The sequence below is a fragment of the Diaporthe batatas genome, assembly GCF_019321695.1.
Source record: "Diaporthe batatas strain CRI 302-4 chromosome Unknown Contig00001, whole genome shotgun sequence".
Lineage (NCBI taxonomy): Eukaryota > Fungi > Ascomycota > Sordariomycetes > Diaporthales > Diaporthaceae > Diaporthe > Diaporthe batatas.
In genome coordinates, this window is record NW_025408548.1 from 3,579,432 (window position 1) to 3,592,953 (window position 13,522).

General features: G+C 55.7%; 3 protein-coding genes across 3 annotated transcripts; 1 reads left to right on the plus strand and 2 right to left on the minus strand.

Annotated features, from left to right (window-relative positions):
* Positions 1-335: 335 nt before the first annotated feature.
* KVR01_000889 (uncharacterized protein) lies at positions 336-7,417 on the minus strand. The gene is made up of 3 exons (XM_044786499.1): positions 6,649-7,417; positions 3,595-6,573; positions 336-3,532 (listed from the first exon to the last, which is right to left on the minus strand). The coding sequence occupies exons 1-3, from the start codon at positions 7,001-7,003 to the stop codon at positions 2,670-2,672; spliced, it is 4,197 nt and encodes a 1,398-aa protein (XP_044650838.1). The 5' UTR covers positions 7,004-7,417; the 3' UTR covers positions 336-2,669.
* A 193-nt stretch (positions 7,418-7,610) lies between these two features.
* KVR01_000452 (uncharacterized protein) lies at positions 7,611-10,697 on the minus strand. Its single transcript, XM_044787683.1, has 2 exons — positions 9,913-10,697; positions 7,611-9,836 (listed from the first exon to the last, which is right to left on the minus strand). The coding sequence occupies exons 1-2, from the start codon at positions 10,012-10,014 to the stop codon at positions 9,204-9,206; spliced, it is 735 nt and encodes a 244-aa protein (XP_044650401.1). The 5' UTR covers positions 10,015-10,697; the 3' UTR covers positions 7,611-9,203.
* Positions 10,698-10,870: 173 nt separating this feature from the next.
* On the plus strand, positions 10,871-12,962 carry KVR01_000175 (Obg-like ATPase). The gene is made up of 3 exons (XM_044784188.1): positions 10,871-11,354; positions 11,429-11,986; positions 12,228-12,962. The coding sequence occupies exons 1-3, from the start codon at positions 11,280-11,282 to the stop codon at positions 12,777-12,779; spliced, it is 1,185 nt and encodes a 394-aa protein (XP_044650124.1). The 5' UTR covers positions 10,871-11,279; the 3' UTR covers positions 12,780-12,962.
* Positions 12,963-13,522: the final 560 nt, after the last annotated feature.

The window sequence follows — 13,522 nt, forward strand, 5'->3', positions numbered from 1 at the left end:
TGAAACATGCCATCACCGCGGGAGGAATCTGAAACATGAAACAAAAAATGGGAACACGGCCCTACGGTCTTGCGTGTGGGGTGGGCAGGTGGGCAGGTGGGCTGACTGGCTGACTGGCAGACCGGCAGACCAAGAATGCAGGTGTGTCCAACTGCCTCCCAGTCTCCTTTCCCCTTTCGGCCCCCCTGTCATGCAGTGCCATGGGCCAGCAACAGCCATTCGGAGCGAGCACCTACGGCCCACACAAATTAACGGACCCCTACACCGCAAACCACCAGCCTGCCAGCCTGCCAGCCTGCCCAGGCCTGCCAGATTTCTTGCACTCCCGCTTGCCTCGCTTGCCTCGCCTCGGCCTCTCGGATCTGACAACTCGCCTATCTGCGCTGGGTGGATACCGCCGCCAGTCCAAGACTGCCCAAGGAGTCCTTCGTGTGTATCCATCACCGCTACTTCTGAGATCCCCCTCCTGTCTCTCGTCCTTGCCAGGCCCCAACCCCTCCCCCCTCGCTCGAAAGTGGATTCAACAAACCCTGGAAAATTCTAGAATTTTCATGCCGTGCTGTCCGTAAAAGGGGAGCAGAGACGATGCAGGCATCCGACAAGGAAGGACAGGCGAGCACCTGCCTCTTTTCGGCACTCTGGCACTCTGGGGAGCAAAGAGGGGTGAAGGGACTGACTGAGGCTTCGATTGCGACGCGAGAAAGTCCACCTCTCCCACTTCTGGATTCCCGATCCTGGAGCCGGCCTGCCAACCTGCCAGCCTGGGAACCCGCGGAACATCAGGGAAATGCCACAAGACAAGGGGCCAAGGGGCCCAAGAAGTGACAAGGTCATCACAGCAGCACAGACAGAGATCAAGGCTGGATGGGCGTGATGACAATTGAGTGACGAATCCTGCCTACTGAGCTTTGCTCTCAGTTCCCCCGGCCTCACTCACCACCCCACGCGAAAAACCCGTACCTGAACTCTAGCAGAGACTCAGAGCCTCCTATCCAATGCTTTCTCGTGCCCTTGTCTTACCTGAAGCTCCCCAGGTCCCGAGCGATTGGGACGCTCTCTAGTGTCTCCGTAGATTTGCTCCTAGTCTGGAATGGTGCCACCTCTCCCCATCGCCTTCCTCTCTCTTGCCTTTACTATGTAGTAGTCTCAAGGTCTCGCAAACCCTCACGCCCCCTGTCAGAGGGACCTTGGAACTCCCAACCTTGGAAGCTTTTCTTTGCATGAACACTATAGTGCCGTGTAGCGTCGCCACTTGCTACCCACTCTGCCAAAGTGCCAGCTGAGTGCACACACGGCAGTGCGAGGAAGGCAGGCAGGCAGGCAGACTAGCAAGACTAACAGAACAGGCTAGTCAGCCGTCTGCCCATGAAGGAAGCACAGCCTCGCCGCTTGCCAGCGCAACAATTGGACCGCGGATCTGCACCCGACACCAGCGACCTGGGTAGCTACTACAGTAGGTAGTTAGGCAGCTAGGTCTGCAATGCCTCGCTCTATCTCCGTGCAGAGAAACGTCGCCAGGAATGCCCGAGTCCCCGTCCACCCTTCCAACCTCGCTCTGAGTTTGGTCCAGGACAGACCCCTCCTCTCATCCACCCAATCCACCCAATCCACCCAATCCACCCAGTCCACCCAGAGACCTAGAGGGATCTCCTCTCCACTCACTGCCCAGCCCCCCGGACCACCAAAAAAACTCTGAGAAGAGGTCTAGTCTGCCTTAGCGTGACGTGTTGGCCGGTGGACAGGTGGACAACACGATACGATCCTCCCCACCGTGGGAACTTGCGTAGCAAGAACCCGCCCGAGGTCCCAGAGATCTACGATCAACTCATGGGGCTCGTGGCGATTAAGGACCTTGTGCGGGATATATCGGGGTGGGGGGTGGGGGGCAAGATGGTCCAACCTGTTGGGTACATGCTGGGTTGTGGGTTCATGACAGATGGATAGCCTGGGAGCGAGAGGGGCAAGCGAGCAAAGGGTCCTGTCGTCTGTTCGACCAGGACTGGATGGAGGCGACCAATGGCGCCTCAACGAATATGTGGACGGCGGCCGAGATGGGCCGCGGCGAAGACGACGACGACGTGCTGAACCGGAACATCCTCATGCTCAACCCGTCGGTTCCATCCCATGCTGCTCGCATCGTCCCATCCCGTCATCCCATCCCCGACATGTTCCATATAGTCAATCTATGCCTACAACACCCAGCACATCCAATGCCAGGCCTTCATGCTCAAAGTGTACATCGTAGAGGGGGATGGAGGCCCACTGTCCTGTCAGGGCCATAAGCCAAGAGCGAATAAGACATGTAGTAGGCAAATTCGACGAAAGGGTATCTATCCATTGTCAAGAAGAACAGTGTAGTCGAAAACGTAAAATAGTAAAGAAGGCATGTGCCACCCATGCGCTCGTTCCATCCCTCCCTTGTCTAGACACCATTTCCATCCAATCCGGGGCATCTTTTCCAGCATCCCTCTATTCCGCCACTTATATTGAGTATATATTTTCGTGAAAGCCCTGGCCTAGTCTCTTCTGTCGCCACTCTGTACAAAGAGGGTTAAGACCAGGGAAGGAGGCCCTTGATAGTCCGTATCATTCGCGCCTCGTAAATCCTGTAGATCCTTTTCTTCTCTTTGCGTAAACCCCCCAACAGTAGCTCAACGTGCGTGCTGGTGTCATGTGCCAGCGCCACCGCCGCCTTGTTGTCTCGTCTCGGTAGGGCTCGGTGCTTTCCCCGGCGGCAATGGGGGCAGTGGGCCGTCAACCCTTGAACCAGTCGAGTCCGCTTGTGAGGCCTGGACCGCTCGGACCGTTGACTGAGCGCTCGGATCAACGTCGGCCTTGCGGTCCGCTTGGAGCTCGAGCCCGGCCAGCGCGATGGGCGCATTGAGGCCCATATGGGCCCCAGTAACATCGTCGCCGACACCACTATCAACATCGGTGTCAAACCCCGAGGTAGGAGCATCCAGATCAGTCCCTGGGCCGGCATCAACCTTGACCTCGTTCAGCTTCCGCATCGCCCTCTTCATGCCCTCCAACCTCATCTTCTCCAAGACCACCATGCCCCTGGCAAGCTCCCTGATGGCCCTCCTTCCCATCTTCTCATGCATGTCCTGCCAGCCGGCAAGCTCCATCGCCACGGTCTGCTGCGTATACCTCAGCTCGCGTGATAGGTTATTGACCTCTGCCTGGCCAGCACGCATGCGCTCCTCACGCTCCTCATTGAGCCGCTGGCGCGTGTCGTCAAGAAGGCCCAAGGGCCAGCGCGTAGACCGACTGAGAGATGTGAAGTTACGCTCGACAGTTCGACGCGAAACGTTGATCTGGTTGATGAGCCGCGGTGGGCGGGCAAGAGCCGAGAGGATAGCGTCAATAGTGGACTGCAGCGCTAGCAGGGTTGAATGAAGAGTTGAGTACGGGTTGACTGTGGTTGGGGCCAGCGCGCGGACGTAAGTCTCAAATGCTGTGATGTGAGTCTTCGGCAGAAAAGGTAAGGTTGTTATGGCCCGGTGGAGTAGGACAGAGGAGTCGTAGAGATCTGCGATGTAGTGTTAGACAACATTTTATGTCGAAGAGATGGTACTTGTTTGCGAAACATACCAAAAGCACGAGTGCCCACGATGTTCGTTCGCCGCGCAACACTCTTCGTGGAGTGATTGACGCCGCGAACGTTTTCGCGGGCGTGATCTACGAACTGCTCGACCTCACGGATGTCGTCGAGCGGCTCGAATTCGTCGCGGACCTTCTCCGCACGCGTCTCCGCCTTGAGCTTGCTCCGCTGCTCCATCATGTCTGGCTGAAGATCTGGTACCAGGAAGAACTCCCACAGCATCTCATGGGTCGCGAACGTGGGGTGGGCGAGGAGAATGCGGAGGAACCAATCCATACGAACCTGCAAGTCCTTGAGGACAGCCCGGCTGGGTTTCACTGGGATCTGAAACGGGGACCGCAGAGCGGCGAAGGACGGTATCCACGACGCCGGGTTCTCCATGGCCAAAAGCTTCGCCAGGTGCTCGAAGTCTGTGAGGGATCTCCTGCACGTCGTGACTGCATAGCTATGCTTGTCCACCGGCGCGCCTGACTTCAGGACGAATCGTACACTGGCATCTTCCACGAAATATGACCTGACGACAGCAGTCGTCCGGGAGTCAGGCCCTGGGGGTGCCGCAAACAGAACAAGGTCGTCTATCTTATTACGAACGTCGTCGTCCTTGGCTAGGTCCACAGCCGTCAGGCCTCGCAGCTCCTTGGCCGTGATATCCACCCGCGCATCTCCAAAGAAAGCGCGCACAACATCAAAGCGCCCGTACTTGCTTGCGACCATGAGTGGCGTGAATTTCCTGTCGTTGATAGCGTTGACATCTGCATCGCACTTTTGCAATATCCGCAGGCACAGTTGAGCGTCATTAACAATATGCAACAAGGTGTTGCCTTTTCCGTCAATGTGATCATCGAGGTGAAGTGGCTGTCCGTCACCTTGACAATCTTTTGCAATCTCCAGGGCCTGCTGCACCATAGTGTGGTATAGCGCATGGTCGTATGACCGGCATATGGCAAAAAGAGGCGTCTGACCATTCTTGTCCTTCTGAGTCCATGGCATCATCCTCCCGTAACCAACAATGAGGTAGGGTGCGTGGAATAGGTAGTGGGCTACGCTGCGGCCCCATACGTCTTGCTTAGCGAAGTACACCCTCATATGCTCCTCAGTAACAGTAGGCTCATCAACCATGAACTTCAAAATGATGTTGGTGAGCGGCTCGTGGCCCAGCTGTACGGCAGCGCTGAGCAGAGTGGTCCCTTCATTGTTACTGTCTGACAGGACAATGGCTGGCGTGTAATAAGATTTGAGATCCAACAAGTATTTCAAGGTTTCTGGGCGCTCATTCTGCACGGCCATCATCAGGACTGATTCGCCGAAAGAGTCCTGGGTTTGCGAGAGACGCTCGATGGATGTATCGCCTTCAATCCCGCTACCGATGGTCCCGATGCTCGCGGTGCGAGAGTGGAAAGAGATCTCGGAAGAGCTCGATAGGCTCCGCATGTCCATGGTGACTCTTTTGATCTTTCTCACAGGGAAAATGCCGTCTGTGGCGCCATCAAGACCGTCTTGTTTGGAGAACGGAAAGACGTGGCTGAGATCAGATCCTAGCGAGAAGCGCTCAGAAGTACTGAGCGCGGCCGAAGAAGGTCTGGACGAGCTGTTCGCGAAACTCCAGTGACTACTCGTTGAGGTGCGACGGCTCGAACGTCTCGAGGACGCCGCAGCAGCCTCTTCCTCATCGAGAGCATCTGCGACCGCGTCTCCGCTCGGTTCCATGATCTTTTGCAAGGTTTCCAAGTCTCCCTGAGACGTAGCATCCCATAGCGACTTGTTCCGTCGGCTTGCTCTTCGAAGTCCGGCCGAGTCACGGTCAAGATACAGCAACACGGCCTCGAACGTACTCAGAGCATACCCCATCTCACCGCTGTCTACATCATCGACAAAAATGAAGTGACGCATGTACAGGAAACGTGCCTGCAGATGCTTGACTTGTGCTCTGATGAGTATAAAGAGTAAGAGCGATACCAGGGTGTCGGCATTCATGTTGAGGATCCCTTTCTCTGAGGACGAGCTTGTGGACTGGTCGCCAGGTGCTGACGGTGTATCGCCCAGCTGCGTCACTGTCTTCATTGTGGACAAAAGAATGTCCATCATCTCCGGCGGGCTGCCAGCGTTTGTGATCTTTTTGAACTCGTCAATCGCCCGCGAGAGCCGGTAGATGAGGGCCTGCTTGCCCCGGTGGCCACCTTCAATGACGATGCCCAGTTGTGAAACATCAACAAAATCCATCTGGCGGATCTTGGCCTCGAGCTCCAGGTCCTCTGGCCTCTTCAGAGCAGCCAGTCTTGGAAACAGAAGGTTGTGTACGTTCTCGGTGACGTATCGCTCTATCAAGCGTTCAACCACCGGCCCTGTCAGCTCAGTTGTGGCTCCCAGCAACGACAGCTGTTGCTTGTCAACGTTTTGGAACAAGTCAATCGCGTTGGTGACGGCGGTCTCGAGCGAGACTCTGAGAACCTCCTCGTCGTCTTCTGCATAGAATGGTTCGACGACCCTCTTGCCGCCATTGCCATTTGGGGAGGCCTGGAGCTGTGACATGCTGTTCGATCTAGCTTTCCTAGTTGCTGCAGCTATCGGGCCGTCCGGGAATGGGTCTGGGATGTGTGACGCAGATGGAGGCGGTGGGAGCGGCCTTTCTATGACGGCCGTGAACTCCTGGAAGAGCCGTTCAAGTCCGGACTGCATTTGCCGCGCAATCACGGGGAAGTGGTTCAGCAGGTCGTGAAAGCTCTTGATCTCCTTCTTTTTGGGGACCATTCCAGAATCGCTTGATTCGGCGCCTGGCGATGCGCCGTTTTGTTGTAGCGCCATGGCTTTCCTTGTCCCCTCGACGAGCACCGCAGGGATGATCTTGATCTCCTCCCACGATCCCACCAGAGGTCGCGATATATGGTATACCAGCCAGGCCCTCGGTTCCAGCGTGTCGGGGTAGAATATCGAGTCGCCAAGGAGGTTGGCAGAGGCCAGGACCTTGAACCCTGCGAGATAGGAAACCTGTCAGCATTCGTTGCGCTGCGCCGGGCCCCAGCGAGATGCTCTTGGAGTGGACGCACCTTTGTTGGTGTATATGACATTGTCCTTGATGACGATGTTCCTCCCGTTGATTGTGTTATACTGCTTCGCCTTCCCCCTCATCTCGCGCAGGTTGGGAGCCGACTCCTTGCCCCCTCCGCCGCCTCCGCCGCCCGTTGGCTTGGCCGGGTCGGGTATGCGCAAGACATGGCTGGCGAGGAACTCTTCAGTAGAGACGGAATCGGCGAGGCTGGCGCCGGGGGGCGCTTCGGTCTCGCGGGAGGTGAGGAGAACATCCGTGGAGGGGACAAGGAGGATGTGACCCTGGGTGGGAAGGCACTGGCCAGGGAGAGAGCTCTTGAAGAAGGCGGCGAGGAAAGGATTTAGGGGTTGCATTCATTCAACTGTGCTCCCGCAACTCCCCTGCAGTCGCTCTTCTTTAGCATTGAAGTGCCTTGCACGTCCTTGTTTGGCGCAGAGGACGGATGAGGTTGTCGTCGTCCGGAACACAAGGGTGTGCCAGCGTGGATGTGGCAAGATAGGATGATGGACCGCCCTGGTTGGGATGTTCGTGTCCAGGTCCGGATCCCGTCAGCCCGTCTGTAGGGGGGGGGGCGCTTGGGTCGAAGAAGCCCAACGAAGCTATGGCCGAGATGTGGTTGCTGTCGGGGAGCTCACAGAAGCTTGAAACTGTGCTGGTGGGCAGAGGGTCCAAGGGGGGGCGAAAAAGATGAGAGAAGGTCGATGTCTCGAAGCTAGCGTGTTGGGCTCAGGGGAGAGAGCACTTTGGCCTCTGTACGGAGTAGCTTGGAATGATGCCAGAGACATGGACACCTGCAGTTTTGGGAGTGACTTCAGCGGCCCACCGTCTTGGCTCAGCCGCTGGGGCTAGCTGCGACTACGTACTCCGTACCTGAAGTGGACACAGGCAAGGGTGCTGTTGCAGATCCCGGGGCCCACTCTTGGAATGCTTCCCCCTACTGTGACTGACCACTGCCTAGGTAGATCGCGGGAGGGGACATGTTCTTTATCACATGTTATCCGGTCCCCTTCTGCTCTGCACACAGCGCAACCATCGCTCCGGGACCAAACTCAATTTCGACAAGATAATCCCATGGTCATGAACCCGCGGTCGTATTTGGCTAGGTGCCCAGATGCCGTATCGCCGCTTTGTTCGATCTTAGCCCAGGGGCCTCCATCTGGACTGCAACGTCCAAGGGTGGTCCTGGTTCGAGGTTGACCATCCCCCTGGTGGTGGACGCTCAGCAGCTTTCCACGCGATACAGACTTGTCCTCTCCATACGGGTGAGGACCATGACATATTGGCCGGAAATTCGAGTCACTGTGTCTGTGTCACTGCACCGTGGTATCGCGGGATCCAACCGTCCAGTTCGACAGGACCAAGCAAAGCAGGGCATTGAAGCAGCAAACTATCACACCACATCACCTGGACACTCACCTAACTGCAGATTCAAAACATACTCAACAGGTAGCAGCGGGCTCTCTTGGACTCTGGTTACGGCCTCGTCAGTAGTATCCATGTTGCCCTTGCTTGTGTACGGCACTCCAAGTCCAACGAACGAGGCATCCGACGGAGTTGTTGTTTACGCTCGAGGCCCACGCGGTCAAGGAAGGATTTATGAGGGATCTGAAGGCATAGCTCTCTACGTCTCCTTGATGATAATTTGTTGAGGGGTCAGGCGGGGATTTGTTCCAGGACCGCCATCACCACAGCGAATAATGAATGGTATCAGGCGGGATGAAGGCTTGATGCAAATAACCGTGTTCCTTTCGGCTAGTAGGCAAGAACTCGGCAAGACATGGCGGTCTCGACTGCACCGGACACCACATCAGAAATAGGCAGGGAAGATAAGATCAGAAATTCGCTGGGTTTTGAATTGATGGCCTTGGGTCTCCCAAATGACTAAAGGCAAGCTATGCATTGAAACGCGAGTCCCCCCCAGAATCATCAACTCGGTCGATGTCGAGATAAATGGCCTCTTCCGTACTCCAGAACTCCGACAAACCTTGACGACCATGAATGACCCGGGACCGACCCTACCTATAAACTCCGATGTAATGACCATGTGCTGTTCCGAGCTTCCAATAACACAACAAAAGAAACGACAAGATCCAACGCACTGCGATAGAAGTCGTCGGGCAAGCGAGTGACGGCTGAATGAGAAGATCTCCGACTGGATTATGTTGAGGAGCATTGGCTTTCGATGGCACAAAAGCTCGGCGGCCCAAGCCCAGCGACGAGCCATGGTTTGTCGGGCGGTTGCTTGGCCCGATACCTTCTGTCGATGGCGTGCAAGCTCAGGCCCTTCCCCGGCAGCGCAGCGTCATACGGCAACAAGCCGCAAGCTTTGGCTTGGAGTGAGGCGGCTAGATAGCAGAGCTCGATAGAGATCCATGGGCACCTAGGTAGCACCGAGCAGGTAAGAGATCGCTATCCGGGGGCCGATGCTCGCAGGCAAGGTTGATGGCGGATGCAAGGCAGGATTTGGTCGGCTTGTCCAAGAGATAACACCACTGAATCCAGCTCCACAACAGTCGCCAGAAGAGAAGCCCAATGACTTACGCAATCACCATCCTACCGCCGTTGCTGTTGATGCAACTGCTGCTTGTTCTTCTGGCGGCTCCTCCTCTCTTCATCGCGATTCTCATCCTCAGAACTTCCTTCATCAAGATTCAAGGCTGCGGCGTCGTTGTCCTTACCTCGAAGATCGACAAGCCTCGGTCGCTCGCTGGACGTCCGCAGCATCCTAGACCTCTCATCCGAATTCTCGTCAAGCAATTCGCCGTCGGCAGTGTCGTATTCCGGGGGCTCGATCCAGTCCCTTGGTACTATGCACGGGAGTGCGACCCCGATGCTCGCGGCTCTGTTCAGCCATCCGGGGCCAGGCCTCCCTGTTAACCTCTGGCAGAGGTGTGCCGTAAAGTGGTTGCAGTTCTTGGTGAGGAGGTTATACGACGTGCCCTGGAATTCTTGTGAAACTTCATGTATAATCGCATCGATTTCGTTCTGGGGCGACAACGTGAAGCCCTGGAGGATCTCGTGCTTGAAGGTACCTCCTGGAGGTAAGGTCTTGGGCTTTGTCCAATAAACACCGGTGACGCCTCTCTTATCATGCCCGCCGTATGCATATTCTCTGCCGTTGATAACGACACCGCTGTGTAAGAGTGATGTTCCTATGGCCCAGAGGAATGAGGAGAACCTGCCCGGCTGTTTGACGTTAGTATTGATGATCAAGGATGCGGAAGATGAGAGGTGGGAGATGGTTGAAGGGAAGCACGCGTACAGGCAGTAGGTCGTAGACATGAATGACGATCTCGGTCTTTTGCAGCGACAGCGTCGACCGATGCGACCGGACTGATTTCGAGGAGGGCTTTCGTGGAGCCATCTTGACAGCCTCCAGTGTGTGGGTTCTATCGAGGTCGTTGGCGACGGGAGGGGCGGATGCAACGGAGGAGGTAGGTGGGGTGGTCTACTGTGTATGTGGTTCCTAGCAGGCGGTTAAGAGAGCCACGATCGGCAGAGGGACGGCTCCGTCCAGGCAGGCTGCCCTGCGCAGTGAGAGATAAAAGCTGGTGAGTCTGTACAGGTGTACGGGTGGATGAAACGCTCAGAGGGCTGTCTGGTGGGTGAAACAGGAGACCAGAGTAATCGTTCGTCCCTCGAAACAATGCGGCCTGCTAAAGAGGCCGGTGGTGGTGGCCCTCTCAATTGATGATGAAGGCGGCTGGGGAGAAGGCGACCGAGTAAGGAGGCTTTGGGATGCAAGACAGGGTCGCTGCTGACGGGTTAGATGTTGGCGTGCTGCCCGCTGATGACATACCTTGCCGCATAGCTCGGTGCCAGTCTAGTACGTTACGTCCGAGGCTGGGGGATCCTCCCCTCGTCTGGTCTTGGGCACAGGTCAGGGTTGGTTCTAGTTGCTCGCGACGCCAAATGAGTCGGCCTGTCCGCATTTAGAAGACCCAGGAGCGGCCCCATGTCGAATTTCAAGGTTCCCCAGAGAGAGAGAGGGAGCTCGGTCCAAGGCAAATCATTAGCGGGACTGCGGCTGCAAACGCCTGCGTGTTGGACTGCCTGACTGCACGCTGCACCGTATTTCGCCCCAGCCGCCGTATCGACGTAACTGCGCAGTACCTGATCCACCTTGGGTGGGGCGAGGCGTCGGCGCTGTGGTTTTGCCGCCTGCCGGCCGTTTCCCTTTTTTTTTTTCAATGGAGCACCAAGAGCTTCGCAGTAGTGCCCCGCCCTAGTGAACAGGATAAGAACTTGGAAGCAGGGCGAACAAGGCTCTGCAAAATTTTGAGCTGTTCTAAAGTTGGGCAAGGAGAGCAGTCTTCCGCCTCTCTTCCAACCACACAATCCCTCCATTGACACGAGAAAACCAGTGAACAACTCGGGAATCGAGTTCAATATTCCCTCGAGTATCACACTTCTTCTCTGAGGCTGAGGTTTGGGCAAAGGTCGCCGTGTTGGGGCTGGAAACAGCCCGTCCTAGTCGCGACCACGTCTCTCCTGCGACCCCCGCACCTTTTCTCTTCTATCCCTCGACCGTTTTCCCTGCCCGCAGCTAGCTCTGCTTTTCAACCACACCCCGTGCTAAGCTGCACATTCATCTTCCTTTCCACTCGTCACTACGCAAAGAAGAGGAAAATGCCTCCCAAGAAAGCTGTTGAGGAGAAGAAGATCCTTCTCGGCCGCCCTGGCAACAACCTGAAGAGTGGAATCGTGAGCCCTCCTCCTGCCGCCCCTCCCCCAACCCGACCATCTGCAACCTCAGGCCGCCTCTGACTGTCTATCAGGTCGGCCTTGCAAACGTCGGCAAATCCACCCTCTTCCAGGCCATCACAAAGTGCCAACTGGGCAACCCAGCCAATTTCCCCTACGCCACCATCGACCCCGAAGAGGCCCGCGTCATCGTCCCTGATGAGCGATATGACTGGCTCTGCGAAAAGTTCCAGCCCAAGTCAAGGGTCCCAGCCAACTTGACCGTCTATGACATTGCAGGCCTTACCCGTGGCGCATCCACCGGCGCTGGTCTAGGAAACGCTTTCTTGTCGCATATCCGTGCCGTCGATGCCATCTTCCAGGTGGTCCGCTGCTTCGACGATGCCGAAATCATCCACGTTGAGGGAGATGTCAACCCCACTCGTGACCTCGACATCATCGCTGAGGAACTTAGGCTCAAGGACATTGAGTTCGTTGAGAAGGCGCTTGAGATGCAGAAGAAGAAGACTCGTCAAGGCGGCCAGTCTCTTGAGCAGAAGAAGGCCAGGGAGGAGCAGGAGACGATAGAGAAGATCCTAGCCTGGTTGCAGGACGGCAAGGATGTGCGCAAGGGTAACTGGGGCCCCAAGGAGGTAAGACCAATCCCAGTATTTCTTCGTCCGATCCATTTTCACCCCATCACAGCCGGCTGCCTCCCAGCACACCTACATGATGACAAAGGGCCATAGTGCCCGATCTAATCCCAGCTCGTCGAATGCCTCAATAATTAACGCTAGAGCGCATACTGAGATAAAATTCTGTCTGATACACCACATTCACATGCATTGTTCTCCATCATTTACTCTTGGAGCCTGAAGCTGACGGTACCAATAGATTGAGGTCATTAACCCCCTCTTCCTCCTGAGCGCAAAGCCTGTCGTCTACTTGGTCAACCTTTCTGAGAAGGACTACATCCGGAAAAAGAACAAGCACCTTCCTAAGGTTGCGGAGTGGTGCAAGGAGCACGCTGCAGGCGACCCTATCATCCCAGTTTCCGTGTCTTTCGAGGAGCGTCTAACTCAATTCGAGACGGAGGCGGCGGCTCTGGAGGAGTGCAAGAATGTCGGTGCCGATTCTGCACTGCCCAAGATTATCATTGCCATGCGCAAGGCTCTGGACCTGGGCAGCTTCTTCACGGTCGGTACGGACGAAGTGCGACAGTGGACCCTCCGAAATGGTACCAAGGCACCTCAAGCAGCTGGTGTGATTCACACAGACTTCGAGAAGACCTTCATCCAGGCTCTTGTCTACCCTTTCACCGCCCTGAAGGAGCTGGGATCGGAGGCAGAATTGAAGTCGAGCGGCAAGATTGCTACGAAAGGCAAGGACTATGTTGTCCAAGATGGAGATGTTTTGCACATCAAAGCCGGCGCCGCCAAGAGCTGAGGTTGTTACTTGATTCCCCCTACACAAGTAGGATATGAGATACCCGCTCAATCTGGAAGCCATCCCTGTCTGGCTTGTCCGCCTCCCAGCCATACTATCTACTTGAGTAATCAACTGGTGACTGTACCTAGTATGATGAGCTCCTCATGCTTGCAATATAGGTATCAACCATCGCCTTTCAAACCTTGTTCCTATTTCGCATCGATTCAATCTTGGAATCGTTCCTTGGGTTGATATATGTGATTACGTCCTAGTCTCAGACCCGTTATTGATACTTTCATATGACTGCCGTGCAAGGCGGTATCCTATCTTCGGTATTAGAGTCGGAAGCGTTGCCAGTACACGCTCAAAATGTGCCCAGATATATGTGTAGAACAGCAGAGTTAACAGTTGAGTGCTCGCTCGAACTAGTAGCTTCAGAGCCTCCACTAGCACTCTTGAGACTAATCAGGAGGTTCGCGGTCGGTTATGTTTGTCATGACTGGACCACATACCTAGGTACTGCCGTCATCTCTACCGATTGGCGTGCGCCAGGAGCAGCTGGGCTACCTAGTTCATGAACCAAGTCCGTGAGCGCGACAATTATGCATCAATGATGAGCCATCTTCCTCGGACTTTTCCTTTCGTCACTCCTTGAAGAGGAATAGGTTGCAAGGCTATCTACCTAGGTAGGGAGCCCTGGAGGAAATGATTACATAGCCACACCTTCGCCGAAAGGTGCAGGCTGTGGTGCACAATTCTCG